At 43.8% G+C, this 16823-nt stretch overlaps 1 protein-coding gene across 3 annotated transcripts in view; it reads right to left on the bottom strand.

Moving 5' to 3' along the window:
• LOC141127342 (ATP-dependent 6-phosphofructokinase, muscle type) overlaps positions 1 to 16823 on the bottom strand; it is a 225782-nt gene that overhangs the window by 64436 nt on the left and 144523 nt on the right. For all 3 annotated transcript variants that reach the window (XM_073613677.1, XM_073613676.1, XM_073613678.1), the window contains 6 exons: positions 13321 to 13365; positions 13043 to 13151; positions 5041 to 5136; positions 4764 to 4856; positions 4130 to 4255; positions 818 to 882 (listed from right to left, as the gene is read on the bottom strand). In XM_073613677.1, coding sequence (XP_073469778.1) covers positions 818 to 882; positions 4130 to 4255; positions 4764 to 4856; positions 5041 to 5136; positions 13043 to 13151; positions 13321 to 13365 — 534 coding nt within the window. The remainder of the gene's footprint in view (positions 1 to 817; positions 883 to 4129; positions 4256 to 4763; positions 4857 to 5040; positions 5137 to 13042; positions 13152 to 13320; positions 13366 to 16823) is intronic.

The raw sequence follows: 16823 nt of genomic DNA, 5'->3' as shown, positions 1-16823 counted from the left end.
TTCTCCAAGCTATTTCTCTTGCTTTGACTATTGCAACTCCCTTCTTGTTGACCTACTTTATTGCATTTAATTCCCCCTTTAGTCCTTCATGAATGCTGCTGCCAGACTCATTTACCTGGCCACTACTCTTCTCTACAAATCCCTCGACTGGCTTCTGGTAGCCCAACAAATACATTCAAAATATTAACAACATACAAAGCCATCCACAACTCTGCCCCGAGCTACATCACCAACCTCGTCTCAAAACACCAACCAAACCGTTCTCTTCACTCTTCCCAAGCTCCCTCATCGCTACCTCCAATGCTCACCTCCAGGACTTCTCCAGAGCCTCTCCCATCCTCTGGAACTCCCTATTGCAATCTTTCTAGTTATCGCCTACTCTTAGGTGATCCCTGAAAACGTATCCCTTCAGGAAAACCTATTCAGTCTCCACCTAAAAACTGTACTACTACTTTCTCCATCAGCTTATGCCTCACAGTTATCTTTTATAGTCATTGCCTTCCCTTTTAAATTGCAAGCAGGGCCCTCCTAACCCACTTGTAATGAAACTGTATGGTCTCACCTTTACATTGTAAAATACTGGGTAAACTGTGACACTATAAAAATACTGAAAAAATAATTATAATGAGTAGTAGTCCCTTGCGTGACTTTGTTTCACATTGTCTGGTGTTTCAAAACTTTGAGAACCATTGACCTAGTAGAAATATCACAGCTGAAATCTAAGTGGAATAAGTACTATAAGCCACTGTGATTGGGTATATCAATTTATGGTCTCTTGGTTCCCATGATAATTTGAAAGGAAAAGTGATGCATTTACCTTCCTCTTAATTTAAGAGCTTCGGTGAATTTTTTATTAGTCATGGCTGTTGTCACATCCTTGGTCTGTAAAAAAAAAAAAATAAATATATATAATAATAATTGTTACAATAAATCATGCCTACATGCTGTAAATAAAGGTACTTATATGTAGGCTTTGTTAGACCTACTTGACTAGTAAGCTCCCCTCCCACTAACAAGGACCAAATAATCTTTGTTTGGGTAGAAACCTTTCAGTAATGTGACTTCTGTAAAAGTTTTAATTTTTTTTATGTCCAGTACAATCTAAATATTAGCATGCTTAAAGTGACACTAAACTCTTATTTTAAAAAAAATATATATTCAAGTATGTATTCTAATTTTGTGGGATTAGAGTCAAGTGTATGATTAACTAGGTGCTAATGATCAATTTCATATGTAGGTTGAAACACAGTCATTACCTGAAACAGAAACAGCTGTGTAGGAGGCTTAAAATTTGGTAAGGAACAGCCAAACTCTGCTACTAAGGTGAGGTTGTGGAAAACAGTGTCATGTTAACAGGTCATATAGCATGGCAAGTCTGAGCACAGCAACAAGACACAAGGTAGTTATACAGCATCAGAAAGGTTTCAAAGCAACCTGAGGCTTCGAGATGTGCTGTTCAAGCTCTTTTGGAGAAGCACAAAGAAATGGCCAACTTTGAGGACCATAGACGTACAGTAGTGGTCGGCCAAGGAAACGTAATACAGCAGATGAAAGACACACCATGCTTACTTTCCTTCGACATCAGAAGATGTCCAGCAGTGCCAACAGCACAGAACTGTCTGAAACCAGTGGGGCCCTGGTACACCCATCTACTGTCCGGAGAAGTCTGTATTGAAGAGGTCCTTATGGAAGAACTGCGGCGCCAGAAAAGCCATACCTCTGATGTGGAAACAAGACTAAGTGACTCAACTAAGCAGAAAAATGTAGGAACTGGCATGTAAAAAAAATGGCAGCAAGTGCTCTGGACTGAGGAGTAAAAAGTTGAAATATTTGGCTGTAGCAGGAGGCAGTTTGTTTGCCGAAGGGCTGGAGAGCGGTACAATAATGAGTGTCTGCAGGCAACAGTGAAGCATGATGCAAGTTTTGGGCTGCTTTTCTGCAAATTAAGTTAGCGATTTGGTTAGGATCATTGGTGTCCTCAATGCTAAGAAATACAGACAGATACTTATCCATCATGTCATACCATCAAGAAGGCATGTGATTGGCCCCAAGTTTTTTCTTTAGCAGGACAACGACCCCAAACATTCAGCCAATGTCATTAAGAACTATCTATCTTCAGCATTAAAAAAAAAAAAAAAAAAAAAAAAAAAAAAAAAAAAAAAAGAGTCCTAGAATTAATGGTTTGGCCCCCCACAGAGCCCTGATCTCAACATCATAGAGTCTGTCTGGGATTACATGAAAAGACAGAAGGATTTGAGGCAGCCTACATCCACAGAAGATCTGTGGTTAGTTCTCCATGTTTGGAACAACCTACCTGCCGAGTTCCTTCAAAAACTGTGTGCAAGTGTACCCCATCAGAATTGATGCTGTTTTGAAGGCAAAGGGTGGTCACACCAAATACTGATTTAAATTTGAATTTCTCTTTTGTTCATTTACTTTCCATTTTATTAATGAATAAAAATAAACTATTAACACTTCTATTTCAGAAAGAATTCTTAATTTACAGCATTTTTCACACCTGCCTAAAACGTTTTCACAGTAGTGTATGTCTAACTTAAGCTATATCAGCATATAATAGCAGTTATATTGCATGTATTGGTGTCTGCGGGACTGTGCAGATCTTGTTCATGTGACATTTGCATTTGGTGGAAAGAGTTATTCTAGAACAATAAAAGACCCCTGTGCACCTAGATATGCTAATTTGTATTCAATGTCAGATATCACACTTCTGCCAAAAAATGCCTGCTCCCTGACAAGTGTAAAAGCTGAAGGGATAAATGGCAGATCTATAAACAGCTTTAGCTGCCTGACAACCACTGGAAGAAGTAAAACAGGCAAAAAGTGGGAACTAATTAAAGTGGAACTTTAGTCAGAAAATTAAGTCCTGCTAGATCCCTTCAGGCTGGCCCCTTTTTGCATGTTCAGCTATGTAAAACATTACAAATAAGTGCCTATACTGTTTAAAATCCACTAATACATGGTCTCACTCTGCCCTGCACATGCTCAGTTTCTCTCCATTTTTAGGCACTGCTGAATTTGTAGAGGCTGATCTGCTGACAGCTTTAAACCCTTCTATCCTTTACACAGCCAAGGATGCTGCTACTGTTTGATCTGTAACTGACATTATGCTGCAGATGTGATCATTTATGACACCAGCCATATGATGGTTTGACAGTTTGGTTAAGGACACAAGCAAATGTGACAGTTAGCAATTCCAGCAATGTAACTGTTTTTAAAACCGTTAAATCAATGGGTTTAGTTCCACTTTGTGATTTACTGCTGCTCAGGGGCTCTAGACTTCAGCAAAATGGCAGCCTCCAGCATGAAAAACCAGGAGCATTGCTGAAAGCAATTTACAGCACGCACTCATTTTGGTAGCATAATTATTAATGTGGAATGTATGTTCCTTGCTAAAGAAAATTATTTTATCAAGTTGTTATGGGTAAAGTTCCACTTTAAGATTGTCTGAAAAAAATAAATCAGGAAATATATCTGTTTTTAAACTGTTCAGACATGTTTAGTGTGTTCATTGACAATGAGTACCAACATTCCAGAGACCTTTACAGAAGACACTGAACCATTCACATCCATTTCTGCACCAATGCGTCTTACAAAGAAAGGACTACAGAAATCGCCCTGTAATGTAGAAACCCTTCAACCACCTCAGCTTTTACAGCTGTTCACTCCTTATGTATAACAGTGATTTTCACATTTCAGCTACAGACTTATTGATTGGCAAAGCACTATTATGCAACGCCAACATGGATATTTATTGGCGGTGTTGTATACCAGGTTCTTTAGCCCCAGCGAAAAATGCCTCTAGCTCAGCCCACTATAAAATGGAAATCAAAAAAGCAGACTTGTACTTGAACTTCTCCCTCAATTCCCTTATCCATGCTACACTTCTTCTTTACTCATTCACATTTAAGACCTCCGGGCAAGGATTTTACAGAGGAGGGCAAGACAAGAGGAATATGTCCCAAATAAAAATCATAGGAAGATTAACAATAATTTGCTCTACCCCCTGCACATTCTCCCTTCTTCCTAAAAATACAGTATACATGCATGTATAAATACATAAAATATATGACAGGTATTACATATTCAGAACTTAGCACAACTAACTTACCACTTGAACACACTCCATTAATGGCAGTCTGACTGCTTGATTTCCAGACAGGCTGACCACACAAGCAGGCGTGTCTGGTGTACCTTCCAGCAAAGCCATGACAGCTTCAACACCCATTCGACTTCCCTAGAAAATGCAACAATCACCTCAGTAGGACACCATAACACACTTCCCCACAAAAATAAGTTATAAACAATAACTCCAGATTTCTGAGAAGTAGTCAACATGCAAGTATTATTTACTACTTGTTTTAATCCTCAGCATAAAAATTTGAAACTTTTTATACGATCAACAAGGAGTGTTGGTGCTGTTAGGAAACAATGCACACAGTGGTTTGCTATTTAACTGCACAGAGGGGAGAGTGCAAAATGCATACCTGCACAGAAACCAATCAGCTTCCAGGTTTTTTTTTTTGTCAAAGCTTCATTGAACAAGCTGAAGTTAGAAGCAGATTGGCTACCATGCACAGCTGCACCATATTTTGCACTCTCCAGTTTTAGCAAATCAACCCTAGAATGCTCCAAAGGCAACACATCACAGCACATCAAATATAGTTTTTTTTTTTTTTGGCTGAAGTATAGTGCACAGAGACATTAGGTGTTCAGAAACAGACTGGAAAAAAGCCAACTCTTACCAGAACTCTGTCAAAAGCTGAAGGAGTCCCACCACGCTGAACGTGTCCAAGAACGGTGACTCTTGTGTCATAACCGAGGCGCTTTACAACTAGCTGTTAAACAGTTGACAATAATGGTTAGATTTAATTCATTTATATTTTGCTGTATGCCATTAGTATTGAAATCTTCCTGCTGATCATATGTCATTTATATAAATGAATATTCAGTACTGAAGATCTAAGAATTCCAGTCATTTTCCTCAATGAAAAAATGAGTGCATTTTTGTGCAGTACGTACATGTTTAACGTCTTCTGATGTAATAGGTTTACCATGCAGGTCAATAGCTCCTTCAGCAACGATTATGATGTTTAATCTTGATCCGCGACCTCTAGTCTGAATAAACACAATGCTGTTAGCGCTTTTACCAGGAGAAGGCACTGCAAAAAATTCTCTTTAAATAATGTATTTACAAATATTTGTTGGAAGTACACATACAAATCATACTGTCCTATTTCACTACAATTATAAAAAAAAAAAAAAAGTAATACGCACTTTATAAAAAAAACCTTCTCTTAAAACAAATGCTTGCCCATCTAATGTTGCTCTAAAATATAAGGGCTTTTCAAGCTACGAGCAGATGTTTTTCTCTTAAATTCTTTTGACAGTGAGAAACTACTTTGTCAGGTTTCTAATGTGGTGTCCCCATTAAGGAGATCTGCCCTCATGACTTTACTGCCTGTCATTTGAATAGCAAATTAACAGAAGGAAATCTCTCTAGGTAAGTGAAGTGGTTGAATTATTTAAATGTTTTTCCTGCCTGTGACCCTGTTCGTCAGATTTCTGCACCCCTGCACCCACTGAAAAAAAATGATCAGTCTATAATTTTAATGGCACGTTTATTTTAACAGTAAGAGACTGAATGACAACAAAGATATCCAAAAAAACACATTTAACAGAAGTTATAAATTGATTTGCATTTTAATGAGTGAAATAAGTATTTGATCCCCTATCAATTAGCAATATTTCTGGCTCCCAGGTGTCTTCTATACAGGTAATGAGCTGAGATTAAGAGCACTCAGCTTGTTACATGTATAAAAGACACCTGTGCACAGAAGCAATCAATCAGATTCCAATCTTTCCACCATGGCCAAGACCAAAGAGCTATCCAAGGATGTCAGGGACAAGATTGTAGACCTACACAAGGCTGGAATGGGCTACAAGACCATCACCAAGCAGCTTGGAGAGGGGGTGACAACAGTTGGTGCGATTATTCGCAAATGGAAGAAACACAAAATAACTGTCAATCTCCCTCGGTCTGGGGCTCCATGCAAGATCTCACCTCGTGGATTTACAATGATCATGAGAACGGTGAGGAATCAGCCCAGAACTACATGGGAGAATCTTGTCAATGATCTCAAGGCAGCTGGGACCACAGTCACCAAGAAAACAATTGGTAACACACTACGCCGTCAAGGACTGCAATCCTGCAGCACCTGCAAGGTCCCCCTGCTCAAGAAAGCACATGTACAGGCCCATCTGAAGTTTGCTAATGAACATCTGAATGATTCAAAGAAGAACTGGGTGAAAGTGTTGTGGTCAGATGAGACCAAAATCATGCTCTCTGGCATCAACTCAACTCTCCGTGTTTGGAGGAGGAGGAATGCTGCCTATGACACCAAGAACACCATCACCACCGTCAAAAGTGGAGGTGGAAACATTATGCTTTGGGAGAGTTTTTCTGCTAAGTGTACAGGACAACTTCACCACATCAAAGGGACGATGGACGGGGCCAAGTACCATCAAACCTTGAGCAAGAACCTCCTTCCCTCAGCCAGGGCATTAAAAATAGGTTGTGGATGGGTATTCCAGCATTAAAAATGACCCAAGGCAACAAGGGATTGGCTCAAGAAGAAACACATTAAGGTCCTGGAGTGGCCTAGCCGGTCTCCAGACCTTAATCCCATAAAAAATATGTGGAGGGAGCTGAAGGTTCGCGCTACCAAACGTCAGCCTCGAAACCTTAATGACTTGGAGAAGATCTGCAATTAGTGGGACAAAAAACAAAGTAACGCTTACCAGTAACGTCTTTTCCTGGAGTCTTTCAGGACAGCCACCACGAGAGACACTGGCTCCTCCCTTCCACAGTAAACACTGTGTCAGCCATCTTTAAAATTCCAGCTTCCCCTGCTGGCCCTTCAGTTTAAGAGCAACTCCAACTAGCTAGGGAGACACAAGAACACATCAATAACATATAGTAAACAGTTCTGCAGTTCCTGTGTCGAGGCCCCCAAAGAACCCCATATATCTGGGTGGGTAACCAGTGCTGTTCTCAAAGACTCCAGGAAAAGACGTTACCGGTAAGCGTAACTTTGATTTTCCCCTAGCGTCTTTCAGGACAATAACCATGAGAGGATAAGCGAGCACGTACCATTAGGTCGGGACTACGGCCTGCAAGACCTTTTGACCAAAGCTCTGCTCTTTCGCCAACAGGTCCACCCTGTAATGCTTTACGAAGGTGGTAAAACTGGACCACATTGCCATTCTGCAGATCTGCTCAGGCGTAGCTCCAGTCCTTTTGCCATAGCTCTAGTGGAGTGTGCCTTGATCCCTACAGGCACCTCCTTGCCCACCAAAGTGTATGCTTGGCCAATGGCTAAGCTAAGCCACCTAGCTATCGTGCATCTAGAGGCCTTATACCCTTTTCTTGCCCCTAAAAAAAAAAATAGACAAGGAATCTGTCTTCCTGACTTGTTTTGTTTACTTCACACATCTCCTTACATCCAACGTGTGAAACTTAAATTCCCTCTCTTCTGAGGGATTGGCACAAAACGTGGGCAAAATAATTTCTTGGCTTCTGTGAAACTTTAAAGCCACTTTTGGTAAAAAGACTGGATCTGTCTTGAAGACTATTCTATCCGGAAAAACAAAAAAAGGGGGTCTAACTGATAACACTTCTAGCTCACTGAACCTCCTAGTGGTGGTTATAGCCACCAAAAAAACCTTTTTCAGAGTTAGCAACTTTAAGGAGCACTCTTCCAGAGGTTTGAAGGGACCCTCCACCAGGGCCTGCAAAACTAGAGACAGATCCCACTTAGAGAAGGGTGGCCCCTGATCCGGTCTCTGCCTACCCAGTGCTTTGAAGAATCTCACCACCCATGGGTTGGTGGCCAGCGGTTTTTCTAAAAAGGCACTGAGGGCTGACACCTGGCTCTTTAAAATGCTTAGGGCTAGACCCTTGTCCACCCCGCACTGCAGGAATTCCAGCACCACAATGGGACTTTGTACTTCAGTCAATGAATCGCTTCCAGGTTTTCCAGTATATCCGGCGTGTCTCCTTTTTCTTGCTGTCAAGCAGAGTGGACACTAACCTGTCTGAGAAGCCTTTCGATTTTAGCAGCTCCTCCTCAGTTATCAGGCTGCAAGGTTCCACTGTCCCCCTTGAGGACAAAATACCGGTCCCTGTGAGAGAAGATCCTCCCGGACTGGCAGCATCAAGGGGGTTCTGTCGTTAGTGGTTTCAGAACCAAAAACCAGGGTCTTCTGGGCCAGTGTGGTGCCACAAGGATCAGAGGTGTATTGTTTTCTGTGTGAAACTTTCTTAGAAACGCTGGCAGCAGGGCTGGCGGGGGGAAGGCATAGCACCTGGAGAAATGCCAGTTTTGCATTAGGGCATCCACCCCAAGAGCACCTTCCGACCTGTTCAGCGAGAAAAAAAAGCAGAGTTTTTGTGTTCTCTTTTTATGCAAAATGATCCACACTCAGAGCCCCCCATTCTCTGGTTATCAACTTGAAGACCTCTAGGTTTAGGACCCAATCGCTCTCCCTCAGTGGTTTGCTGAGAAAATTTGCGACTGTTTTTCTCCGCCTTTAAATGCACCGCCGAGAGGAACAACACATTGTATTCGGCCCAGCCCAGAATTTATGATGCCAGGGATAAAGGGGCTCCTTTCATCATTCCCCCTTGTCCGTTTATATACGCCACTACCGAGGAGTTGCCCGGGCGTAGTTATAGGTGGTGGCCCCGCAGTTCCCCCTGGAAGGCCTTGAGTGCTAAGGACACCACCCTCAATTCCTTCCAGTTCGATGACCTTTGGAATTCCTCCACTTTCCAGGTGACTTGTGTAAGCTGGGCCCCCAGGTGTGCACCCCATCCCCTGCCACTTGCGTCCGTGGTCACGATTTTGGTTACCGGAATGACCCACAGCAGGCCCTGTGACAGGTTCACCGTCACCCTGCCCACTGTACTGCTGGGATAGCTGAAGTTAACAGCCCCAGTGACGACATTACCTTCCTTATTGTAACTGGCTGGTTGCCCTGCAGCAGTCTCATTGTGCTGTCTATCTTCTGCACCTTTTCTTGTGGCAGAAATTACTTACCCCAGGTAAGTAATGCGCTGCAAGGGCACCAAGTTGGAGTTTTTGAGGTTTAACAGCCATCCCAGGCCCCTCAGAAAGTCCTCTGTCAACTCCAGATCAACTGCAGAAGCCGCAAAGAGAAGTAAGTCATCTAGGTGGGCAATTATCGAGACGCCTCTGAGAAGTAGAAAGGCCAGGGCCTCTGCCATGACCTTAGTGAAAATGCGGGGCAAGGATAGGATAAATGGAAGAGCCTGGAATTGCAAATGGATTATTTATTCTCCGACCTTTACTGCCAGTTGAAGAAACCTCTGAAACCCCTCTGCAATCGGGATACGCAGATAGGCATCCCTGAGGTTTATAGATGCCATGTAGCAGTTTGGCGGTAGCAATGCTCTGACCGAAAATATTGAATCCATGGCAGACCACAGACTGGTTCAGGGGCTTTAGGTTTAAAATAAGTGTGTACTTCCCTGAGTGTTTCTGTACAACGAAGACGTGGTGATAAAAACCTTCTCCCATCTCGTTTACTGGTACCCGTCGCACTACATTCTGGTTTTCCAACTCCGCTAGTGATTCCAGCAGGGCTTCGATCTTCTCTACACATCTGGGAAGCTCCATGACCAGGAGTCTGTGTGGGGAAGATCTTAGGAACCCTAGACGGTATCCCCTCCTGACAATCCCCAGAATAAATTGACTGGAGGAGACCGCTTTCCACTGTGGGAGGAAGGCCCCAAACTTCCCCCACCATGGCCAAATGGTCATTGAGCTTTGCGGGGCTGGTCTAGAGGGCCAAAAATTGCTCCCCCTTTCCCTTTGCGCCAAGGGTTTCTTCTGACCCTGGGGTTTCGAAACCCCCATGCGACTTTGTGGACAAAACCCTTTTTTCGATTGGACTGGAAGCTTACGTTTAATTGGAGAGGGTTTATTTTTATCTGCTGGGCGATCTAGAACGGCTTCCAGACCAGGTCCAAAGAGTAAATCCCCTGTCAGTGGGATGCCACACAGCTTGACTGTGGAGGCGATATCCCCCTGCCAAGTCTTAAGCCACAAGGCCCTTCTGGCTGAATTGGCCAGGGCTGAGGATCTGGCAGACATACGGACGGACTCTGCCGATGAGTTGGCTACATAGGCCAACCCTCTAAGCAGCATGGGAAAAGAAGATAGTACTGTCTCCTTAGAGGTTCCTGCCTCTATGTGCGCCTGTATCTAGGTAAGCCAGTATTCTAGGTTACGGGCCACCGTGATAGCCATAACTGGCTTCAAATACCCTACAGATGACTACCAAGATTTTTTTTAACAAGTTCATCCTCTTATCCATCGCATCTGATAGGGCCCCCATGTCCCAAGGCAAGATCAGTGTGCCTGGACACCTGGGAAAAGGCTGTGTCCAATTTTGGGTTCTTGTTCCACATGGACACAGGATCTTCAGAGAATGGAAACCTGCTCTTCAGTGCCCTAGAAAAGAATGGTTTCTTTTCCAGATCCAGCCACTCTTTTTTGACCGCGTCCACCAGAACATCATGGACAGGAAAAACCCTTCTCTGTTGTTTGCCCATGCCCCGATATGTCTGGTCGTGGAGCGTCAAAAGCTTTTTGTCTGCCTGAATCCCTAGAGTGGTGTGGATCGCCCCTAAGGAGGTCTTCCACCTCCTCTAGGGAGAGCTTATAGCTTGAGGGCCTACTGGACCCCCCCATCCAGCCCTTCCCCCTCTGACTCTGCTTGGGAGCCAGAGGCTACACTGTCTGGTTGCTCCCCGTCTCCTCTCTGAAGACTCCAGGGGTCCCTTCATCTCTGGCAGGGATGACCGGCAGCGTTGGTGCTGAACCCTGCTGTGCTGACGGAGGAGCTGGGACAGGTAAAGGGGCCGTCGAAGGCTGGAATCCTTCAAAAAGCATCCTAAATGTCTGGAATGCGTGGGAAAGCTCCTTCACTGAGGCTGCTAAATCGCTCTCCTGCTCTGAAGCCTGTTCCCTAACAAGCGCATCTATGCATTCTTTGCATAACACTTTGGACCAACTGTGGCCTAACGTGGTCCTGCAGAAGGGGCATTTCTGCTTAGAGCTATGGTAGTACTTCGACTTCTCTGTGGGTTTAGCCTGAAATACATAAGAACATTGGAGCTGTGTTAGCAGCTGTTGTGACCCTGATCCCCCTCTGCCAGCCTAGGAAACACACCTAGGGACACTCCAGGCTCTCCTCCAAGGGCCTAAGCCTCCCACTCCTCTAAACACTCAGAGGGAGTACCCCACCCTAGGAGCTATCTGGTGGTGAGAAGTAAAGGTAAGGGTGAAACCCTACCCAGGTAGGGGTATGCTGTATGTACAGCGTGGTGGCTCCCTCCAGCCTCTGCTTGGCCCGTTTTCAGCCTCCGCAGCCGGAACCGGAAGCCGCGGATTGAGGGGAAATGTCCGCCCCCACCAGAAATGACGTCACTTGCCACTTGGCCCGCTCGAGCTCAATCGCAGCCACACCGTGTGCGAGGGGAGAGGGGTCACTTTCCCCTGCACCACCACTGTGGATCTGAAAGCGGGCCCCCGGATTGTCTGCCTGCACTTGGGAGAAGATGGGGTGGCGTACAAAAAACTGCAGTCAGGTATACACCTGCCGTGTATCCCAGGAGTCCCCAGCCTCCTTTACAGGATCCAATCTGCCTCAGCCTCCCTGGCTATCTGGCCTTGGTTCCCTGCAGTGTCTCCCGCCGGAAGAAACACTGGTAACTGAAGGGCCAGCAGGGGAAGCTGGAATTTTAAAGATGGCCGATGCAGTGTTTCCTGTGGAAGGGAAGAGCCAGTGTCTCTCATGGTGACTGTCCTGAAAGACGCTGGGAGAACTCCCTCCTGAGATGTGTGCAAACCTGGTGGCCACTACAAGAAATGTTTGACCTCTGTGATTGCCAACAAGAGTTTTACCACCAAGTACTAAGTCATGTTTTGTGAAGGGGTCAAATACTTATTTCACTCATTAAAATGCAAATCAATTTATAGCTTTTTTGAAATGCGTTTTTCTGGATTTTTTTGTTATACTGTCTCTCACTGTTAAAATAAACCTACCATTAAAATTATAGACTGATCATTTCTTTGTCAGTGGGCAAACGTACAAAGTCAGTAGGGGAACAAATACTTTTTTCCCCTCACTGTAACAGGGTATTACTGAAACATGAATTGGAGCAAAGTCTTGCCAGGAGGCAAACAGATAGCAGAAAGAAGTTCAAATCTTTGTTTAATACTACAAAAAAACGTTTTTTCTGAGAACACAAAATTTACTTTACATAAATATTTGATCTGATTGTATCTTAATTTAAATATTCTTATAAACAAACCCTTACAGATTTCTCCACCCCATCCCTGATCCCATACTTTGGACAATCAGCTGCATTAGCCTGCACACAGCTTGTGATTTATTCTATGCAAAAGCCTGAGAAGAAAGGTAAGCGCATATGCCACATTGAAGAGGAGCCTTATGCCCCATACACACTATCAGAAATACCGTCAGAAAAAACTTGGATGGTTTTTCCAACAGAATTCCACTCAAGCTTGCCTTGCATACACACGGTCACACAAAAGTTCTCTGAACTTTCGACCGTCAAGAACGCATTGAAGTACAACACTACGACAAGGTCAGAAAATGAAGTTCAATGCTTCCGAGCATGCGTCGAATTGTTTCCGAGCATGCGTGATGTTTTGCACGCAAGAATTGCATACAGATGAACGCATTTTCGGACAGGAACTTTTTCCGACCGAAAAATAGAAAACCTGCTCTCAATCTTTTGCTGGCTGGAATTCTGCCAGCAAATGTCTGATGGAGCATACACACGGTCGGAATTTCTAACCAAAAGCTCACATCCGACTTTTGCTGGTGGAATTTCAGACCGTGTGTACGGAGCATTAGAGTAAAACAGCAGGATAACTAGTATAATCAGAGTATAGAAAAAGAAAAATACCTCACTTAGTCTTCTGCAGAGATGTTCTTCCCAGTTTTCTTCTGGTGGAGACTCTGGAATAAAAACCCAATCTGCTCCACAAGCCAGAGCTGTTACTAGAGCCAAGTATCTATAATTTGAAGAAAGTGGTACACCGTAAGAATATAGGTCTATGTAAATATACAGTATATAGTGTGTGTAGTCTATATACAGTATACACATACCAATATAATTCACATTCAACTTCCTTTATTCAAACTATATAGCCATTTATAGTACTTTTGAGTAGAAGAACTTACCCACAGTGGCGACCCATCACTTCAAGAACAAAGGTCCTTTGGTGACTGAAAAGGAACATTTTATGTGAATTATTTCTCTTTGTGATTCAAATGCAAACAGTTTTATTAGGCATTGTTACATAAAAGGTGTTGTATCCAAATCGGTAGGGCAATTTGTCATGACAAGTGAAGGGTGGCTGAAATGACTAGAGGTCACTGGATTAAGTGAACTCAAAAAGCACCCAAATCAGTACAATTTACAGGTAATACATTTTGATGACCATCAGCCTATCACTTGACTCCCTTTCTCCAAACCTGCAACCTAGATTACAGGGTATTGGAGCTGCACGATTCTGGCCAAAATAAGAATCACAATTTTTTTTGCTAAGAATAAAGCTCACGATTCTCTCACGATTCTCATGGCGTAACATCATCTTTCACATGATACAAAAAAATTGGGCTAACTTTACTGTTTAGTGTTTTATTAATTCATTAAAAGTGTATTTTCTCCCAAAAAATTGGGTTTGAAAGATCGCTGCGCAAATACAGTGTGACATAAAATATTGCAACAACCACCATTTTGTTCTCTAGGGCATGGCTGCCCAACCTTCCTCTGATGTGACCTGCGCCTCCTGCTCTGGGATGGCAGGTGGGAAAGCTCAGATTGCGGGTTCCCAACCCGCCATCCCCAAGCATCAACGGAGAAGATCCGAGACGGCGATAGAGGAAGCAGAGCCGATGCTTCCTGTATAGTGCTGGCTTCTGTCTCAGGCAGAGTGATACCAAGTGTGACAGTTCCCGGCACGATACAGGAAGCATCAGCTCTGCTCTCTACTGCAGCCCCATGCTTCCTCCAGCGCTGCTCCTGTCACACTGATGGCAGGTATGGGGGATCAAGAACCAGCCAGGAGTACCCACCAGTACCCAGAAATACCAGCCAGCAGTACCCAGAAGTACCCATCAGTACCCATAAGTACCACCCAGCAGTACCACGAAGTACCAGCCACCAGTAGTACCCAGAAGTTCCAGCCAACAGTACCCACAAGTACCAGCCAGCAGTGCCCACCAGTATCCAAAAGCACCACCTAGCAGTACCAAAAAGTACCCAGAAGTACCAGCCAGCAGCACCCACCAGTACCCAGACATACTTGCCAGGAGTACCCAGAAGCGCCACCCACCAGTACCCAGCAGTATCCAGAAGTACCAGCCAGCAGTACCCACCAGTACCCAAAAGTACCAGCCAGCAGTACCCACCAGTACCCAAAAGTACCAGCCAGCAGTACCCAGCAGCACCAGTTCCCACCAGAGGTACCAGCTAGCAGTACCCAAAAGCACCAACCAGCAGTACCAAAAAGTACCCACCAGTACCCAGAAGTAATGACCAGCAGTACCCAACAGTACCAGCCAGCGGCACCCACCAGTACCAGCCAGCAGTACCCACCAGTACTCGCCAGCAGTACCAGCCAGCAGTACCCACCAGCAGTACTTCCCAGTACCAGCCAGCAGTACTTGCCAGCAGTACCCACCAGTACCAGCCAGCAGGACCCACCAGCCATACCTGCCCTGAAGGACAGCCAGCAGCAGCCACCAGGCATACCCACCTGGGAGACAGCGGCAGCCAGCTATACCTGCAGGCTGCATCCTTTTACACCCGCCTATCTCCAATCCGATCTGCTAAAAAAAACCAGAAGGGAATCCATCCCCTTTTGTCTGGGTGGATCGGAGGGCCCATAAAGTAGAGCGGGCTGTGTCCCTGTCTACTCTGCATACCAGCTGCCAAGTCGCTAAAGTGGCCCTTGAGCACCCCTGCTCTAGGGTCTCTGCTAAAAATATATATATATTGTTTGGGGGTTCTAAGTAATTTTCTAGCAAAACATACTGATTTTAACTTGTAAGCAAAAAGTGTCAGAAAAAGGCTTAGTCTTTAAGTGCTTAAACTGACCTCATTTACAGACTGAAGTTCATTACTTTGATCCAAAAGAATTAAGTGTTACAACATTTCTCTTTATCTCGATGTTGTGAACAAGCACGAGTTATCCGTGTGAACCTGGTCTACCAATGTTCCTGTAATGTCCTGTCTACGTCCTTTGGCACCTTGACAATAAAGTGACTATTCTACAGAAGCTCTTCCTTCCATGGTGTGCGAACAATCTTTTTCTTCAAACTTGGCAGGCTGCCTGGGTATTTTTTTTTTTTTTACGACAGCTGTCAGCAGTGAGCAGAGAACTCTCTACACTGAATCGGGAAAATGCTGTGTTAAGATCGGGAGGGGGGTAGAATAGTGATCTTGATTATTTTACGATCGTGCAGCTCTACAGGGTACATTACATAACTACATGTGGAATGGCTCTTCTCAAATTTCACTCATTTCTAATCATGTCTGCAAAAACCAGGAAAGAGGCAGAATGACCACAGAGAAGCACAATGCAATTTCTGATTATTGTCCTCTATGGTTACATTTGTAGAAATCGTACGATCTCACTGATATCCTTATGGAAACTGAACACTCATCCTTCATTGAAAATCTACACATTCAGGGCAATATATGTAAATTTCTCGTAAAGTCTGAGAGCCGTTGGTCTCAAATTTTCTTCTGCATAACTTTGACCACTGGGTACAGGAGTGATGGCCATATTCTCTACAACACACATACCCCTCAGCTTGGTATCCCTCCCCCTGGTTGCCCCCCCCCCCCTTCCTTCTTTAACCCTTCTCCTACAACCCTACTTTTTCTTTCCTATTTCTCTCCTACTCTACTCATTGGGTATATCCAACTACGTATGCAGTCTATGTGACCCCCCCACTGAACCATACACCATTCTCACTATACTCATTGATCAATCTCCAATATCACTCTTGTATAAACAATTTATTACCCTATGCAAAGTATAATTACAATATATGCGTCTTGCATCAACATCATATGTCATGCGTAAGTAAGAGTTCCCTTGCTTTTTGTATGTTTGTAAAACTTTTCTTAATAAAAATTATTGCGCAAGAAGAAAATGTACATATTAACTTTACGCAAATAAAATCTGCAGTGAAATTAAGTGAAACACTACTTGCATATAATAGCAGGCCCCTACAAATAGTTTCAGCTTTTTTCTAGAGAGTCTTGGTTGCCTGAAAGCTATTACAGTACTATGCAATTACTGGCTTCAACTAGGAAGCTGGCACTTTAACCCAAGTGTGTCAGTGTTGGTCAGGTAGATTGCCCATCATAGCGGCAGGCCTATAACAGAAGATGGTGCGCCAAAGTGCTGTCCACTTAGCTGAAGACCATATCTGTATAACAGAGAATACCAGGTTTGCCTGTTCTCAACGTACTCTAGAAAAAAAAAAAAAGGGATGTACTTACAGCTAAAGGTTCTGTTACACTTTGAAGTGAAACTCTACCTATGAACACATTTTCGCTCGTACATTCAGTAAATTTGTTTTGTAATTTTTCTTCCACCTCTACATTTACATAAAAAAAAATCTAAATTTAGAGTGTATCTTCTGTTCATTGTCAGCAAACTATGTGA

This window comes from Aquarana catesbeiana, linkage group LG02 (assembly GCF_042186555.1).
Source record: "Aquarana catesbeiana isolate 2022-GZ linkage group LG02, ASM4218655v1, whole genome shotgun sequence".
NCBI lineage: Eukaryota > Metazoa > Chordata > Amphibia > Anura > Ranidae > Aquarana > Aquarana catesbeiana.
Note: the sequence above shows the minus strand (reverse complement) of the source record. Positions and strands in the feature narration are given on the sequence as shown.